The 19,566-nt window shown below is 42.2% G+C and overlaps 2 protein-coding genes across 2 annotated transcripts in view; one reads left to right on the top strand and one right to left on the bottom strand.

Moving 5' to 3' along the window:
* The first annotated feature begins 633 nt into the window (after positions 1–633).
* On the top strand, positions 634–1,496 carry LOC120415493 (U6 snRNA-associated Sm-like protein LSm7). The gene is made up of 2 exons (XM_039577062.2): positions 634–788; positions 844–1,496. The coding sequence occupies exons 1-2, from the start codon at positions 771–773 to the stop codon at positions 1,222–1,224; spliced, it is 399 nt and encodes a 132-aa protein (XP_039432996.1). The 5' UTR covers positions 634–770; the 3' UTR covers positions 1,225–1,496.
* A 113-nt stretch (positions 1,497–1,609) lies between these two features.
* Positions 1,610–19,566, bottom strand: part of LOC120415470 (chitin deacetylase 1) — a 40,899-nt gene continuing 22,942 nt past the window's right edge. Inside the window, exons 3-6 of the mRNA XM_039577030.2 lie at positions 7,545–7,620; positions 7,089–7,261; positions 4,083–5,077; positions 1,610–1,888 (exon numbers count right to left, since the gene is read on the bottom strand). Coding sequence (XP_039432964.1) covers positions 1,610–1,888; positions 4,083–5,077; positions 7,089–7,261; positions 7,545–7,620 — 1,523 coding nt within the window. The remainder of the gene's footprint in view (positions 1,889–4,082; positions 5,078–7,088; positions 7,262–7,544; positions 7,621–19,566) is intronic.

Below are 19,566 nucleotides of genomic sequence, written 5' to 3'. Positions count from 1 at the left end.
GTTTTTCTCAAAACGCATGGTTTGTACATGATGCTTTTTGAAATGTTGGCGTCGAATTGTTTTAAAAAATGTCATCGCAATAAAAATATTTAACTACAATTCTTTTTTTTTTAAATTATTTAATTCTTGAATTCTTAAAATGTTAAAATGTTTGTTTTCGAACGAAAAATGAAAAAAATCATCCAGTCGTATTAAAACTTAAAACATTTTAATCAGTTAGTAGTGAGATTTTCAAAAAACTTTAGCAGTAAAAGTTTTCATTTTTAAAATAAGATAAAAAAATATAATATAGCAAATTTTGACTCGTTATTAATTCAAAAGTAAGTTACTTTTGTCATTACAGTAATATTTTTTGTGTGTGTATTTTCTAAATATGAGGAAGGCACCATCCACCTAAAGATGGATTAAATAACGTTTTCGTTGCAAATTATAGAATTCTTGAATTCCTCAAATGTTAAATTTCTAAATTTACACACTTAAAAACGCTACCATTTCTGATCATTTTAAACCCAAAACATTTTTGAAAACGTGTATCTTCCGTTGTCTGTGATATATTTCAGTTCAAACCCGCTAGGCATATTTTTGGTACTTGGCATTTTAGTACAACAAAAATCCAGGCAAACTTAAACGTCAAATTTGACAAACTAACCTCGAAATAAAAAGCAAACTACTTTTTGTGTAAATAAACAAAACCAAATTCCGCAAACGTTTCTCAGTAATTTTGCATAATTTTTGATAAAAGTTTAACAAGTTTACCTTAAAAGTAAATCATGGCCGATAACAAAAAGGTAACCCCTGTTTGATTCATTCTTCAGTGTAATTTTAACACAATTTCTCAATCAGTCCGGTCCCGGTGGTGGCCCCGGCGGAGACCGTGGTGGCGATCGGGGAGGTGGTTCCGGGGGTGGCGGCGGTGGTGGCGACAACAAGGAAAAACGCCGCAAGGAATCCATCCTGGACCTGAGCAAGTACCTGGAGAAGACGATCCGGGTCAAGTTTGCCGGTGGTCGGGAAGCCGCGGGTGTCCTCAAGGGGTACGATCCGCTGCTCAACCTGGTGCTGGACAACACGGTCGAGTTCCTGCGTGACCCGGACGATTACAAGCTGGCGGAGGAATCGCGACATCTCGGGCTCGTCGTGTGCCGGGGGACATCCGTGGTGTTGATCTGTCCGCAGGAGGGCATGGAATCGATACAGAATCCGTTCATCACACAGGAAGGTTAGATGGGGGTGGGGAAGGGGGAATGGAAAGTCCGGGTTTCTTGCTTTTTGGGAATCTTATTTATTTGTTACTTTTCGAAGATCACGGGAAGGCCACAACGATTGCGGTTTTGAATTTTTGCATTTTCACGATTTGCCAACATTCTTCACGAATTAATTTCTCTTTCTTTTTGGCACCTAAAACGTACATCTTAACAGCAAACTTATCCCTACTTTGTATAAGTTAAATATTGCAACAAATAACGAATGTATTTAACAAAACGTTAACAATCGAATTCTTCCTCTCTCTTTCTTGAAAGAAAGCCTTAAAAAATGCGCGAGATCCTTATCAACTAGTCACAAAAATACTGTCTCAAAACGGCTACTTCCAAGCCGCCTCAACTCCCTCTCAATCCAACCCGAACTCGTTCCGGATCCAGGGATACTGGGCGGGACACTCGTTGCAGGTGAACAGATACCGGTCCTGCTGCAGCACGCGGCTGTGGAGTTTGCACGTCCGCGGCAAATTGCACGCCACCTCGTTCGGATCGAGCTGCTTGGGTGCGCACTGCCACGGCTCAAAGTGGCCCAGCTGGTTGAGCGGGGTGGGCTGGCGGATCCACTCCACTGCCTGGTAGTTGGTGACAAAGTACACGTCCGGGTGCTTCTGCATGTCGTCCAGGAAGCGCTGCGGGGAGAACACAGATTTGAAATTACTAAAAAATAACTAAATTTGATGAACATATTTTTTTTTTATTTATTTTTTTTTAGCTTTGTAAGATAAATTAGTGCGGTTCGCTTCTTGTACTAGACAGCGGTAGCGGCCAGGTGGAGATGCGAGAGGGTGTCGTCGAGGACAGGATAAACGTTGAGGATGATGGAATAGCTGTGGACCTGCCTTAGTTGGAGGACGTGAAAAAGCCTCAAGAACGCGGGAAAGGACGGACTTCCGCCTGAACTTTTCAAGCACGGGAGCGCGCGGATGATCGAGATTCTGCACCAAATCGTCCAGTGAATTTGGTGCGAAGAACAGCTTCCGACCGACTGGTTAGACGGGGGCTCATCACACCAATCTACAAGAAGGGGCAAAGACTCGATTGTGCCAACTATCGAGGCATCACAATCCTCAACTCAGCGTACAAAGTACTATCCCGAATCCTGTGGAGCAAGCTGAGATCATTGACCGAGACCTTTGTCGGCGAATACCAGTGCGGTTTTCGAGCGGGTCGGTTAACGACGGACCAGATGTTCACTCTGCGACAAATCCTCGACAAGTTCCGGGAGTACAACCTGCAAACACACCATTTGTTCCTCGACTTCAAGGTGGCGTACGATTCAGTCAAAAGAAACGAACTTTGGAAAATTATGCTAGAACACGGCTTTCCGGCGAAGCTAATAAGACTGATTCGTGCAACGCTCAAGCGTGCGAATAGCTAACGAGACATCTGAATCGTTACGTTGGATGGATTGAAGCGGGGCGATGCTCTCTCGAACTTACTGTTCATCATAGAGTTGGAGGGTGCTGCTCGAAGGGCAGGCGTGCAAAGAAACGAAACACTCATCACCAAACCGCACATGCTGCTTGGATACGCTGACGACATCGACATCATTGGTATCAACCGTCGTTCAGTGGACGAGGAGGCATCAACACTGCCAAGACCAAGTATCTGGTTGCTGGTAGAGCGAAGTGAAACGGCGGATTAGTGCTGCAAACAGGGCCTTCTACGGTCTTCGTAGCCAGCTAAGATCCCGCAGCCTAAGGACGCCTACGAAAATCACGCTGAACAGGACCTTGATACTCCATGTAGCTCTTTACGGTCACGAGTCGTGGACGCTAAAGGAGGCTGACCAGAGAGCACTTGGGGTCTTCGAGGGGAGAATCCTGCGTTCTATCTTCGGCGGCAAGCAAGTAGGAGACCGGTGGCGCAGGCGCATGAACTTCGAGTTGTACCAAGACTACAAACATGCTGATATCGTAAAAGTCATCAAGCATGACAGACTGAAGTGGGCTGGACATGTAGCCAGAATGTCGGACGAGCGGACGGCTAAAACGATATTCAGCAGCGAATCTGGACGGGGTCATCGGTTTCGTAGAAGGCCTCGTACACGTTGGCTGTGTGCAGTAAACGAAGATGCAAGAGCGGCCAACATTGTGGGCGACTCCTGGAAATCATCGATTAGTTCAGCGTAGACCTGTTGCTGATAAAGTAAAGTAAGTAATGGAAGCGGTGCTACGAAAACTGGAAATCAAAATGGCGGGAAAGTTCCAGCTCAACCGGTCCAGGCATATGACATTTGCAGTTGTTGTCGTCTCGTGACGGAGTGGCGGTACGGCCCCTTTAATTTTTGAAAATGCAAAAAAGACATATTTTTCAAATAGGGGAAATATACCCTTTCTAATCAAACACCTATCTTCGTCATATGGAGAGTTTGATGCTCGATTAAAGCTCCATAAATACTATTTAGGCTATAAACTTACCAGCAACAGCATCGCCTCGAGTAAGCACAAAAATTTATGCCACTTACTGGCCAAAAAGATCAAATTGAATGCATTTTTGATCATAATTTCTATTTTGCGACATCCTAATAACTACTCAGAATTCCGAAAAAAACGTATTTTTCAACGATAAAAACACTAAACAGGATTTAAAAACTCTGCCATTTTTCGTTTCTTAACTCAATGTTAACATGTTTACATACCATAGGTCGCCTTCCCTAAAGATCCAGGCTTGTGATGATACACCTTCCCTTTACTAAGCAATCGAATCCAGAAGGGGAAAGATCACCAGTTGTGTTGGTGTCCGAGCCGGAATTTGAACCCCGATCTACCGGCATTTCACCGTACAATTATGTTACAAATTACAAAGATACAAGCCACTTACCAAAAACGCATCCAAATATTCCTGCTTGCGGAACCAGGTCGAGTGGAAGTACAGCCCGTACGGGGCCCGGTTCGTGTGGTAGTGCCGCTTGAAGTTGTGCACAAACATTTTGTACACGTCGTCACCGTTCATGTGCGGCGGGCACGTGTCCACCATGCCGCACGTGTAATCGCCCGCCTCCAGCTGGTTCATCACCATCTCCCAGATGCCCGGATAGCTCCGCGATGGACAGAACTGGTTGTTCCCATTGCACGCGTGTGGCATCTTGTAGTCCAGCGTGTACGGCCAAAGGGGCGGATTCGAGTGTGGGGCCACCATCGAAGAGTCGTACACGAAGCCAAACTCCTTCATCATGAGAAACTGCCGGTTCCAGCCGACTCGCAGAAACGGAACCCGCATCCCGCGCAGTTCCTCCATGCGCACGTTCGAGAATCGGTTGATGATGTTCGCCTGGCCAACCATTTCGTCGAACCAGTCCTCGATGGTTGCGTTCCGTGACCACCACTCTTCCGGACCTCGGTGCGTGATCGAGTGGATCGCAATCTCGTGGCCATCGTTCCACATCTTCTGGACGTGGGCGTAATTCGTGTACTGATGCGAGATGAAGAACGTGGCCCTGATCGGACATCCGTTCGGGTTCTTCCGACCCGGCGTGAAGATCTTCTGCGTGTAAAGCTCCCAATTCTCGAAGTTAATCGCGTCGTCAAAGGTCAGCACGATCATCTGCGGCGTTTGAGTGCGCTCCAGTCGGGACGGAATGATGGTTCCATCCTTGGAGCAGAAACAGTCCGGAAGTTCGCACACGGACAAATCGCACGGATCCGCTGCGTTCGGGTCATTTTCGACGTCGCACCAGCCCTCGTCCGAACCGTCCGCGCAGTCTACGGAACCGTCGCAAAAGTACTCGTTCGGAAGGCAGGTGCCGTCGCCGCAACCGAGCTGCGATCGCTCCTCGCACTGGGCGGCATCCAGCAGGGGTTTGGGGACGCGGGCCTCTGGAAAAAGGGAGAAAATTGATCAAATTTTTAAAATACATTCAATATTACGCCCTCTTGATTTAAAAAAAATTCAAAATATTGTTTTCGTAAAGATTGGAAAATTTCACGAATGTTTCATGTTTTAACATTGAAAATCGGACCATTAGTTGCTGAGATATCGACATAAGAAAATGGTGGGTTGTTTGGGTGAGACTTATGGTACGTTCGTTTGATGCCTAGTTCCACACTGAGTGCCGCACTCAGAGCTGTCAAAGTGTTTCTTTGATAAAACTCGCGCTAATTCCGCACGAGTTTCTCCGCCATCTTGGAACTGAAACTCTAGTGCCGCACTCGATATAATGAAAGAATGCTCCCTAATCTCTAATGTCTTAGACAATTTTATAGACAATTTTTTTTGTTTTTGTTTTTTCATAACATTATTTTTATTAGGTCCTTTTCGGTACTGGGACCTGGTTAGGACCATAGACAATTTTCTGAACATAAAAAAAAATTTTTTTAGAAATGGTCACTCATGGTAACTATTTTCATCAATAGAAAAACCGCGAATATTTCGCTGAATTCAAACTTTCGATTTAATTTTTACCAACGGGAGCGAATGACCATAGGGTTAAAGTTCCCCTAATAAAATCAACAACAACAACAAACTTTCGATGGCTATATCTTGAAAATGAGGCCCTATATCAAAAAATCTGTAAAATATTTTTCGATTGCAAATTAAATTTTACATAAAAAAATAGGTAGAAAAAACTGTGTGTAAATTTTTATTTTTTCCCAAAAATCACTATTTTTTCAAAAATTCAAAAACAGATTTTTTTACCATACCTCTCTATAGCTCAAAAGTTGCGCTTTTTTGTCCCCTAAAACATGTAAAAAATACGTTTTTTTGGGAAATTGAGTTTTTGTGAAAAAATTATAATTCAAAAATCGGCATTTTTTTCCGTGTACCTATTTTTCTCAATAGTCCTCAATAATACCTACAACTTTGCAGAAGCCACTAAATTGATCAGAAAATTCACTCAAAAGTTACAGATTATTGAATATTAACGTACCATTTGTTTATGGAAAGCTGTCAAAATTGTATGAAGATTTGTATGATAGAACCAATGACACAAAAAAGCTTCTTTGTTGTTGTGTTGTTTGAAAAGCTGAGAAAATTCGATTTTCAATATTAAAATATGTAAAATTTTCATGAAATTTTCTTATTCTTTCAATAAAAATAGCTTTAAACATTAAAAGGTTAAAAGGCCAACTTTTTAAAAGGTCTTAAAAATTGATAGTTTTTCATATTCATTTTTCTAGATTACTTTTTCAAAACAACCAATACGCCATTGGTCTCTAATGTACATAGGACCTTTTGCAAAAACATGCGAGATAAATATTTTTTAATTTTGAAATTATTTTGATTGAAAAGATCAGACAATTTCACAAAAGTTTAATTTTGAAAATTTAAAACCGAATCAATAGTTTTCGAGATATCGTCAGCTACTTAAAAAAAACTTATTTTCATCAATTCGAATTCTTTGTGAGTCTGTATCTTAGAAACTGATTGCAAATTTGCTTTAAAAAATTTAATTTTAATTTGTTCGATAAAATATTTTATTATTTCTCCGAAAAAATATTGTTCTATGTCACATTTTTTCAAAATTTTATTTCTTGTTCATTTTGCACCATTATGCAGTATGGCTCAAAATATGTCTTTTTTGAGTTCCGTAATAACCTTAGGTAAAATCCATCAAAAAAATTCTTTAATTAAAAATATGTTTTTTGGGAATCCAACTTTTAGAGAAAAATTACCTTTAAATAATGAAATGGGTAATCCTTAGACTGCAACTATTTTTTTTCTGAATAGTTCTAACTAAAATCTACAACATTACCAAAATCACCAAATCGATCAGAAATTTCCATCTCAAGATACAGATTTTTATAATGAGGTAAGTATTCGTATGTAAAACAAAAAAAAAGTCAATAGAGCTTAATATAGTAAACAATATCTACATTCACCACCCACCTGCGGTGATGTCGCAGTTGTCCACGTTCTGCTTGAAGTCGCAGATCTGGCGGGTCACGTCAAACAGCAGCCCAACCGAGCACTTGAACTCGAACACCTCGCCGTCCAGACAGAGATAGTACTTGGCGCACTCCGTGTTGGTCCACATCTTGTGAATTGGCCGCTCCGGATTCCTGGGCGGAGCGGGGAGGAAGGGTGAGAGACGATTTATTGGAAATTATCGAGGAAAAATGAGAAAAAGAAATAAGAGAAAATTTCAAGTGTGAATAAAATTGGCGAGTTAATTGAAATAATGATTGAACGAATTATTGCTTCATTAGCGTGGGTAATTGTGGCGTGAGCTCGATTTGATGATGGCGATTCATGATGGCATGGCATTTCAACCGACGATTTTCCTTATCAAATGTGGTGTGCACTGCATTTCCGAGCGGAAAGTGACACCAATAGCACACTGACCTGTAAAATCGTCCATCCTCGAAGCAGGGAACTGTGTTTTTCAGACTTCGCTTGACCAAGTTGCCGCCGTGTACTTCTGTGGACGGAAAATGGAGATGAGAACGGAAAGGGGGAAATTAGTTACGTTATAATAGCATTTTGCGTTTTGCAATGGTGACAGTCGCTAGCATATTTGATATCTAGTTCAGATTGAACAGGCCTGCCCAACCTTTTTGGTTCAATTTTCACATTTTTGATCGACAAAATAACAATTGTTCATTTTTTCATGGTCCGCGGGCCGGATTGATTTTTGACATAAAATGTAGATTAAACGACTTGCATAAATATTTTTTCAAAATTTTGGCAAATTTATGTTCACCTGTCTTCAAAGAATCGATACCATCAAATAAACCATGAAAAAATTAACAATTGTTATTTTGACGAAAAATTTGAAAATTGAGCCAGGAGAGTTGGGCAGGCCTGCATTAGAGCATAATTGTCATTATACAAATATAAAAAAGAGGTACACAATGAGTTTTTTTTTATTTTGTTTGTTTTTTAGAACTCAGAAGCCTAATCTATCAAGTTTTTTTTTTCAGATGGACTATAAAGAAAAAATAGTTTAAAAATTCATATTTTCAAAAATATTTGAAAAAGTTGCATGAAACTTGAAAAATGTCTATTTAACGGTGCTGGACCAAACGACCTGTTTCTAAAAATATTTGTATCGGATTCCTCAAGAATTTTACTCGATATACTCAAAAATGAGAGCAGTTCATTAACAGGATTTTTTTCCACTTAATTTTGCGATCTGGACCACTGTGCATTGCTGATTTGGGGTTTTTCGACTTCTTTCTACTAAGGACAATTCATAATATTTTTTTTATTTTTTCAGTTTAAGGATTCGCAAATAAATTTTTAAATCAATGTATCAATGTGTCAATTATTTTTCAAAGTTGTTTCATGCATACTTTACAAATTAAAGTTTTTTTAAATGCTTTAAATTTATGAAGTGCAATCAACTGATATCATTCCAAAAATATAGTTTCCAGCATTGTTTTTTTACGTTAATGTAAATGCGGGGTTGCTTCTAAATAAATTAGAAACCACGATTATTTGAAGATTCGACTATTTAAAGTTCGGTTATCTTAAGTTTTTGATCGAGCTTAGATATTCGAATACCGTAAACCGGGGTGACATTGATAGGATTCAGTTTATTTTTCAAACATTATTCGAACGGTTAGACTTGTCTCATTATTTATATTTTTAAAACATGTACTGGGTAGGCCAGACAGTGTCCATGTACGTTTTTACAAAAAAAATGTATTTTTTTTCATATTGCTTTACAAAATAGTTATGTTAAAAATTGTTATTAAAAAAAACCAGGGCGACTTTGACAGTGTTTCTTACTGATTTCAGTTTAAAAGTGTGCATATTGAATTCCTTACGTCAAATTGACCATTGGTAAAGGTTACTTTAAATGTTTCATTTGAAAAATTAACAATATAATGTTTGTTTAACTAAGTCCAACAACTTTTTATAAAATTCATGTACATTTGAGTTTAAGTGATTTTTTTTTAATTTGATCAGGATTTGGTCAAAAATCATTAAAAATTGATAATTTTATAAAAGTATCAAATTTTGTTGTCACCAAATCTAATTTTGTAGCATGAATAAAAAATATCTAAATTTACTATGAAACTTGTTCCACTAAATATGACTATAAATCTGAAGATTTTTTGAATTTTGTTTCAATAACATACACACCTTGTAATTAGAAGCTTTTTTCTAACTGTTTTTAATGTAAAATTGCCCAAAGAATCTCATTTTCATTGAGAAAAACATGACACATGACATGATATAGTATAAAAACAATATTATTTATCTTTTTTTGCTAACTTTTAAAACTTTTCAAAGTTTGTTGAAAACAACTTCTTAAGGTACCTACTTTGAACACTTCTCTACCAAAGTTGGTACTGTTCCATATAATTATTCCTTATGTATTAAATTCGCATTTTTCGTTTTGCAAAAAACTGTAAACTGTACCATAAAAAATATTTGAGAAATTAATTTGAGTTCAGAGACTAAAATTAGTAAATTTTGAGCCTGTTACATTCTCGAATAACTATTTCATATTTTCTCCTTAGTTTTTTTTCTTCATCGATTTGTGATAGTCTTATCATGATCCGGAAAATGATCCGGTTTGCCCCATTTTTGATTAAATAAATTGAAAATGTTTTATCTTCTGAGGTTTCCGTTGGTTCAACCCATAACAAATCGATTTTCAGCATTTTGTAATTAAAGATAATTATTTTTGTATACCTTGTATACATTTTTATTTTTTCAATAATTTTTTTTTCTAAGGGCCAATACGCACTAGGAACAAAAAATAAATACATTGCTAGCTCACTTTATACATGTTTTGAGGATGGATGTTTAGAAAACGTTAATCACACAGTAGTACAAAAATGATCACATATTTTGGGTCTGAGAAATGTGAATTAATTTTCTCTCACAACATGAATTGAAGCATAATCACATTGAATCGAAGGAAATGGGGATCTAAAGCTCTACGTCAAATTTAATGTATAACCTTACGAAACATACTTAAAAGCCATTTCTGATAACTTTTTTTTTATTTTGGTGCAAAAAAATACTTTCTGTTAAGATGGGCCGCGGAGTTGCCCTAAAGAAAATTGGTTTTAAATTCTTTGCGGTCGTACAAAGGGTCATTGTACTCAGAAAAATTAGAAAAAATATCGTTGTCAACAATAATATCACCAATTTAAACTTTATTTCAGGACCCAATGGATTACCGGACGGGCCAAAATTTCTCATAGATGGCGCTGTTCGTTTGGTAGTAAGAATTTCAAATTTGTTCTGATTTTTTTTCTTTTTTGTAAATATCTCAGCAACTCCAAATCGCAGGGTGTCGAAATTTGACCTGCCGATTCACAAAAAAATTAGCTTTCACCAGGTCAAATTTTATCCCCAACCGATCTTTAATTAAGGAAATATTGAATTTAAATTGATTTCCCCCATACATTTTTTAAATCGCTTACTACCAGCGTGACAGCAGCCGCCATCGTCATTTTTTCTCTTTCTCTCCCAGCTTTTGACAGCTAGATCTGTCAAACCATTGTTTTTGTTTGAATGTCTCCGCCAAAAAATATTTCTGGTTCTGCTGCGAATTTTTATTTTCCCAACTGGAATCGACCACAACTCGGCCGGAACCGAAAACAAACGTTTAACCGACGACGTTTAACTGTGCGGAATCGGAAGGCTGTTGTAGGCTGCAGCTGCGGGAAGGATAGGACGAGGTGAGGGGGGAGGTAATCCGAGTGAGTTTCGGCTGCAGATGCCGAGATGGAAGTGGAAGCTGGACAGCGGATGGACAACCAAACGTCGAAGAGGCAGAGGGCTGGCGGTGAGTTGTGGCTGGAAGGACTCGTGGATTTGAGGAGATTGCACGAAACACTAACGCCGCAAGAGTTGTGTACGCGAATACGGTTCAGTTGGCGAAGAAACGAGAGGATGGGAAGTGACAGAGGAACCATCAATTTTTGTCTTCAAGATTCGTAAAATAGCTTCCGGCGAAAATTTTAACAGTCGTCGGAAATACAGATTGCCGCTCCGATCCACACTGCGCTTTGCACAACGACAACGTTGGTTTCTTCTGATTAGTCTGGCAGACGGCATCCTACCTCGGTACTAAGAAGTCTTCTTACTGATCCCGACGATATCTTCCTCGACTTTAGATCTTCCGGTGGACATCGAGTTCAGCACCATCTTGACGGACGAAGTGTTTAGTGCCAGTCGGCGGCCAAGCCGGATTAAGCGACCCCCAATGGCAACGGAAGTGGGAGATGATGGTGCAGATCTTGAACAAGGAGATTTGCCAGAGGGCGCCAATTATCAACGCGTAGCTGGCTGAGAACTGCAGGTCCAGGAGCAGTCATTATGCTGAAAGAAACGGCCGTCAACCGGAGAGTGTCCCTATCCGAGGACGACAATTCACCGTCTCCAATCAAGATGTAAGATGGGCACGGTGGACCGCCCTTGGTCGGATATGCCTTCTTCGGCGGCGGAAGCATGCGAAGTCCGCAAAGTCCTCGCGATCCGAGTCTTCGATTCACCGCCCGACTCACACCACCTTCCGGGTCAAATCCAGCCTCTCCTCACTTGCAAAGTATGGGCGAAGGTGGCTCCCAGAACCATCCCAACTTCAACTTGACCTCACCACCCGATGCTCACATGCCACATCCTTCACCAAGTGGTCTTATGCCGTCATCCCTGTTGAATCCTCAACCAAGTCCGATAGCCCACTTACCGGGACCGACAAACATGCCGTACATGGACGGACAATCGGACACCGATGGAAGTCCGTTTACGACGGCACAGCCGCTTCCAACTGGCCCGGATCGCGGGAAATGCTGTGACCATCACTACGACCTGGCCAAAGTCCGAACCACAAGGCGCAGGGTGAGTATTTTTCATTGGTTTTTGTTAGCGGTTGATGTGATGATCGTAACATTTTCTTTCAGCTCCACTTCACAACACTGCCAGCTGCAACTGCAGGCCAATTATATCCATCAGGTCCGGACGCGTTGGCTGAGGTGTACAACTGCTTGCACTATTTCTCGCGGGTGAGATGGCCCAAAGCGAAACACCCGACTGGGAAATGTAAGATTCTAATTATTTTTTATTTGACCAGTTGATTGTTTACCACCGAGGACGCGACGTGCAAGTTGAACTCCACGCTGCAACTGCTGTGCGACAAAGTGTTGGAAATGCACGTGACCGCCCTGCTGGACACGGCCCCGGAATTTCTGCGCAACCGGCTGAATGACGTCCTGCAGGGAACGCTGATAGAAGTTGAGCCCGGCGTGTTGCTAATGTTTCACGACCCGGATAAGGCGTGATTGACTCGGTGGGGTCATCTCGGTTAATCCGATCTTCTATTCGCTGTGTCTTGGGCTGGAAGAGGTGATGATGGAACTCCTCGGCGGGCGCAGCTTGCTGAATCTTTCAACTTCTGATCAGTGCAAGCCACGCCCAGCTGGGGACGATTCGGGTTATCACATTCAACACGGCCCGGTTCATAGTGCAGACGTTTCCGCTGATGGCCTCGGCACGTTACGGCAAGGATGCGCAATTTCTGCAAGCTCCGCTCGAGTTCATCAACCTTATGATGCTCCGATCGACGGAGTTCACCACGTTCTATCGCGAGATGATCGACGTGTTCAGCGCCTATTGGAAGCACCGCAGTCAGATCATGCAGCGAATTTCCCCCAAGAACAAAGGTATCGAACGGATAAAGAAATACCTGCTGAAGATCGTGATTGTGAGCTTGGGCAAGAGTATCGGCGCCGACCTCTTAGTCTCGCTGTTTCGATCGCTGAACGACTTACTCGTCAAGCTGACCGACGTTCCGTTCGATTGACTTACCAAGACCGATTCAGGCCTGGCGATGAGCGGCATGAACGAGTTCATACTCGTCGAACCGATCGTGAATAAGTGAAGCTGATCCGCGAACCAAACGTACCGCGCAATCACTGACCGGCTTCTTCCGACGAGTCTCCCTGATCAAGGAATCGGGATGCTACAAAATGAGCCTTCCGGAGGCGTTGTGGATGAACCTGATGGTCGTCATGATCGGCCAAGACTCGCCGAAAGCTGTCGAACAACATCAAGCTGCTCCTCAACGCGGAGTTAAAGGTACCACAAGTGTAAGTTTTCGTATGATAAATTAAAATTAGAAGGTCATTAATGAAATGCTTCTTTTCTTAGAACTTCCCGCGCAATCCTGGTACATAGGTTTGATCTGCGGTGTTACAGAGCACACCTCGCGGCTACTGTCCAGCGACGAGAATATCAAAACACGCAAAGTGATTAGGAGCGTTTGCGAAGCGGTTAGTTCGCTCCAGGACTCCGAATTTGTGTACTCGATCGGTTCCAAGCAGGTTGACAACACGAACGCTTCCAACTCGTTAGAGAAGCAAAAACAGCGGGTGAAGAACGTCGCAGAGTTCCTGGCACCAGATCCAGAACTTCGTGCACGTTTGTCTGGACCACACCGCAGCACCGATGAAGGAAACCTAGCACATCAACGTGTAATACCTTGGACATATCGCCAACCTACCTGAACATTTACCTGGACGATTACCGGAACACGATTGCCGTCTTGGAGCTGATCTTTTTAATCTACATTTGTTCTCGATGTGTCGATTTCATTCATATTAAATAATAAAATTATATGGGCGGGGAAGGATGGGGGAGGGGGGGGGGGGACTGGACTCTAGTGTAGGAATCTAACCCTGGTCAACACTGGCTGACAGATCAACTATGGTTGACGTCTAGAGATGAGAAGAGTTAGTTAGTGACAATCAGAGTGTACCGCGGTCGGACACGCGAGTGGTGGCGGCAATAAAAGTTATTAGCCGCCAGTGATGTGTTTTATTAATAATCCGCGTCTTCCTCTGGGCCCAACGTCTACATTGGCGACGAGGAGAAAATATCCAGTGAAAGTGGAAGTGTCTCAGGAAATCTAAGGTAGTGTACGGTAATTTTTGTGAAGAGGTGGAGGAGGAATTATAAGAACAACAATCTGTAAGTATGTAAGCGGGTGCGTGAGATTGTGAAAGCAGTAAGAGTGTATGCGTGTACACGTAAGCGGTGGCAGTTGAATGAAAAATATACACATTGTGCATTTGTTTACATAGTTACACGGCTAAAGAGGGTCAGTTAGGTTTGACTTGATTTTCAGTTTTGTACTCAGTTTTGGGTCCTCTTAAAAGTCTTCGTTTTGGATAACAAACGGCCGTAATTTAAGTTTTAAATAGCATCTTTTTTTTGTGTTATAAAGGTCAGAGGAGCCGGGACACGTGGTGTGGAGTAAGCGTAGTTTCCTCTCACTCAGTCGGCTTGAGTTCGATCCCAGAAGGTCCCGGTGGCATTTTTCGAGACGTGATTTGTCTGATCACACCTTCCGTCGGATGGGGAAGTAAATGTCGGCCCCAGTCTAACCAAGAGGTTAGGTTGTTAGCTCAGTCCAGGGGTAGGAGACGTTTCCCTGGGTCCTGTTTTGGTGGAGTCGCAAGTAGGCAGTTGGACTCCAAAGGTCATCAGTTCGAATGGAATGGAAGCTAAGGTGTAAAAATAGGGTTTGCAATTGCCTCAACGATCAAGCTTTCGGTAACCTAGTTTCGAGTAGGAATCTCGCAATCGAGAATGCCAGTCGGTCAGAGGAAAGTTGTCTTGACCTTATTTCATTCAAATAGGGTCACTAGAGACAAGACGACAGGTTAATCTGGTATTTTGATTCATTTCTTCACTCGCAAAATGGAAAACAGTTGGTAGTCGGTTGAAGTGATTGGAATCTTGTGGGCATAATTCAAAGAGCGTTTCTATTGGTGCATTCGTTTGGAAGCTGGTTAGGCATGGTTGCCGCATTTCAGTTCAGCGCTTAATTCAGTTCAATCTGAAACTGACTCGGTTCTAAGGTTAGAAATTTGACAGCCCTTGTGAACTGTTTTTGCACGCGTGTACTTAGGTAATTGTAATTTGTGCGTTTATTTATAACGATAACCTGTTAGTTAACAACTTTTTTATCAGGTCAAGGAAGTAAATGTAGGAACAATATAATTGATAGAAATAATCCATACAAACTGAGTACTTTAACTATTCGTTAAACTAAAATTAAGTAGAATCGATTGGTAAAGAGTTCCAGCAGGTAGCTCCGTGAACCAGGACACTTTTTCCGCTTGAAGTGGTGTGTCTAGGGATGATGAAGCAGCGGGTTCGCTGCTGCTGACTGTGTTGCAGGTGTTGATGGATGTAGTCTGGTAGGTTGTCGTAGTCGGCTTGTCTAATGAAACTGCAGATCCTTAGGCGGTATTTCGATGGCAAGTCAATTCCAAGGACAGAGTTGCGGACAGCTGCTGTGGTATCACGTCGGCGAAGGTTGTGTACAAATCGTATGGCTGATTTGAAGCAACGATACAGTTGATCCTTCAGTGCAGCTGATATCTGGTGATCTTGTTCTAAAAAGTTATGGATGGCTTAGTGTCGAAGGTGGATGGCTTAGTGTCGAAGGTGGATGGCTTAGTGCCGGGGGATGGCTTAGTGCCGGAGGTTGGCTTAGTGCCGGGGGTTGGCTTAGTGCCGGGGGTTGGCTTAGTGCCGGAGGTTGGCTTAGTGCCGGGGGATGGCTTAGTGCCGGGGGATGGCTTAGTGCCGAGGGTTGGCTTAGTGCCGGAGGTTGGCTTAGTGCCGAGGGTTGGCTTAGTGCCGGGGGATGGCTTAGTGCCGGGGGTTGGCTTAGTGCCGGGGGTTGGCTTAGTGCCGGAGGTTGGCTTAGTGCCAGGGGTTGGCTTAGTGCCGGAGGTTGGCTTAGTGCCGAGGGTTGGCTTAGTGCCGGAGGTTGGCTTAGTGCCGGGGGTTGGCTTAGTGCCGGGGGATGGCTTAGTGCCGTTGAGAGGCTGGTGGATGTTCACTCATGCCTGGTGGAGAGATGGCTCGTGAATATCTGCTGTAAGGCCTGGGGGAGAAGAGGCTTGTGATTGTCCACTCATGCCTGGTGGAGAGATGGCTTGTGGATGATTACATGGAAGCCTGGTGAAGAGGAGGCTGGTGGATGTTCACTCATGCCTGGTGGAGAGATGGCTTGTGAATATCTGCTGTAAGGCCTGGGGGAGAAAAGGCTTGTGATTGTCCACTCATACCTGGGGGAGAGATGGCTTGCGGATAATTACACGGAAGCATGATGAAGAGGTGGCTTCTGGATTTTCGCTCTGCCTAGCGTATAGATGGCTTGTTAATATTTAGGCCTGGGGTAGGGGCTGCAGGCTTGTGTATGATCATCGAAAGGTGAAGTTAGAAAGATTTGTATTCGTCAACATTGTAACATTGTCGTAAGTAACAGTTACTGTTAAAGTTAGGAATTCAAGGTACAAACTACGAGGATATTTTTAAGGAAGTTCAGTAGTGCCATTAGGGATCATTTTTGCACAAGTTAACAGTTGAAATGATTGAAAAGTAACAGGAAAGTTTAGGGTATTTGGTAATTCGTTTGGGTGCAGGCGTGGTCGAATGGTTACGCTGTTCGCGTTGTAAGCGGATGATCAGGGGTTCGTTTCCCATCTTCTATTGACTTCCATTCGGATGGGGAGTAAAACGCTGGTCTTCGCCCTTAGTTGTTGTTAGGCCGTAGAGTAATTCCAGGCGTAGAAGTCGTCTCCCTGATATACGAACAAACAACACACCAAACCAAACCTGCTCCGGTAGAGTCGCTGGTCGGCGGCTGGACTTGCAATCCAAAGATCGTCAGATCGAATCCGTGGGTGGAAGGAGTAAAAAGAGGTTTGGGTGCTCTTCCCATTCAAGCCTTCAGACTCCTAGGTGCGAGCAGAATCTTACAATAGGGGCCATAAAAGATCTGGGAACGTTAAAGTGGAAGGTTTGTTTTAATTCGTTAAGGTTATGTACTCATCAAACGTATACAAGAGGCAAGATATTGTGTTCTAATAATGTAGAAGTTGTAAAGCCAAACTTTAACCTGCTCTTAAATACTATAACACAATCAGTGATTAAACCTACAAAATACTTTTTTTTATTACTGAGTTTCATTAGCAACAGGTCACAGGAGGAGGAGGTTTTGCCAGCACACGTAGTTCGTTCGGAGAGGTCTTACTGCGTTAGGCCGAATTCCGCGTGAACAACACACAGAGGGGAAGGATGAACCACGAGCTAATGCAGCTCAACGGCAAACCGGGTTTTCAGAGAGTCACCTGGGTTTATCGGATCCTTTGGGTCGTGCGCATGGCAAGAGAGCCAGGCGGGCGGGGTGCCGACCTGGACGGAGTGTGTGCGGCCCGGAGCCGAGTTGACTGGCGGCTCACCTGGAGACTGCTGATGAACTAAGGGATGTCCTTAAGATTTGAAGGAGGATGGTTGCAAGATAGGGTTCTGTTTGGGGGTGCGAAGTTGTCTTCGTATTCCAGAATTGTCAGGTTGACGGACCCAATTCCGTTATAATTTGATTGTACAAATAGTTAGGTGTTGTGGTAAGTAATTTTGGAGACGCTGCTTTATGGGGTTGATTAAATGCTGGGGAATGTGTGAAGGAGTATTGATGCAGGGGGCTCTGATTGATAGGCACCGTGAAATTGTTAATAATCGGTAACTCCATAAGACAATGAATGAGAAATAATGTATATTCAATTCATGTTTATTAGTTGCATTTATCATAATACATTTTGCCTAACTAATTACAAAATGCAGAGTTTTGGAGATACTTACAGCTACAAAATAATTCAGATACAATCATTGGACGAAATAAGTTCAGTAATTTCAATAAATTAAGCGAGAGCAGATAAAACTGTTTAAAACAACTGCTACTTTTGCTAGGGGAGAAGAAAAAGGATAGGAAAGCTTAAGTTTATATCACAGAAAAAAAAATGTCAGTTAGTTTATTAAGGCTAAGACTTTAACTGCAGGGCATAGGTACTTTCCCATCAGCTCTTGCAGCGCAAAGAACTGCTCCAGCTTGTTTCCGCAAACAACTTATTTGAGCGACTGTTATTGTTTTAAGATATAGAATTGTGAAACGATAGTTGAGGATTATCTTTATTCATTCAAATCTACCGGACTCAAAACAAAGGGAACAAAAAAAAAACAAGTCATTTTTTAGAAAGAGGCTGAAACAGGTGTCTTATAAAATCTAATATTATTTGCATTGGAATCTTTTAAAAAAATACTATCTGACAAATGCTGCGTACAAGATTTTAGACTCATAAATTTATTGATTAAATTTGCTCAAATTATAGCAAAATAGGGAAACGCTTAGCATTCTATTAACTTTAAATTAAATTGTTTTAAGTGAAGGAAGAGGTAGTACTGGATCGATTGGATAGCGGTTAACTGTAGTGAATTATGGATTTACAATTACAAGATTAATAAATGTGACGGAGCAACAATTAAATTGAACAGCTAAGAAAGGAGAGTGAAAGGACAAAACTTCATTGAGTGTAATGGCTTAGTTCAAAGTTCAAAGGACGTGACAAGAGATTATACTGTAAACATAAATGCTCGTTTGACTCAGCAAAAGATATAAGATTATAATACTATTGTTATCAACAAATACTAGATTAAAAATAAATCCACTCGTGTGTTCAGATCAGGGCAATTATGAGGACAATCTAGTTTGCTAAACTGTTAAATTATCAATTGTGAAGTATCTATCATTTTCAAGGAAGAGAGGGATGTAGGAATCTAACCCTGGTCAACACTGGCTGACAGATCAACTATGGTTGACGTCTAGAGATGAGAAGAGTTAGTTAGTGACAATCAGAGTGTACCGCGGTCGGACACGCGAGTGGTGGCGGCAATAAAAGTTATTAGCCGCCAGTGATGTGTTTTATTAATAATCCGCGTCTTCCTCTGGGCCCAACGTCTACATCTAGGTTGTCTTCTTGTATTATTAGTGAACAAAATATGATCCTCAAGGGGCTTCGACACTTGCCGGCAGAATGAATTCTCGTTTGCTAAACGGGCATGGTGCTGGTGATCTGTTGAACTGCAGATTCAGCGGCAGTGTATCCATCTCGTCCTCCACGCTGATGCACTTGGACTGCTCCAGGTCGGAGAGGGTCGATTCGACCAATTCGGACAGGTGGTCCGACAAGTGTCGGTGGGTGACGCCCTGCAGGGTGTAGTAGTTCGGGTTATGGGTGAGTCGCCGGTACAGGAACGTCTAGGTAAGGTAATCAACGGCGTCCTGTTTGTTTTCAATGGTTTTGGTGACGATCTCCGCGTTGAATTGATCGTGCATACGATGATCCAGATGACTTTCCACCGGTAAACTCTCGTTGAGGAACTTCTTGAAGAAGTCCTTTTTGGAGCTCTGACACATCAGTACGCACTTGGCGTCGTCATCCTCTAGCGGACGGTTGGCCCGTCCCACCATCTGCATGACATCCGTGACCGGGTAGTCGTCGTACGAGTGACTCTTACCGTTGTAGAACTGCGTGTCCATGATGATCAA

Source organism: Culex pipiens, chromosome 2 (assembly GCF_016801865.2).
Source record: "Culex pipiens pallens isolate TS chromosome 2, TS_CPP_V2, whole genome shotgun sequence".
Classification (NCBI taxonomy): domain Eukaryota; kingdom Metazoa; phylum Arthropoda; class Insecta; order Diptera; family Culicidae; genus Culex; species Culex pipiens.
The sequence above is the reverse complement of the archived record's forward strand: the minus strand, read 5'-3'. Positions and strand labels throughout refer to the sequence as shown.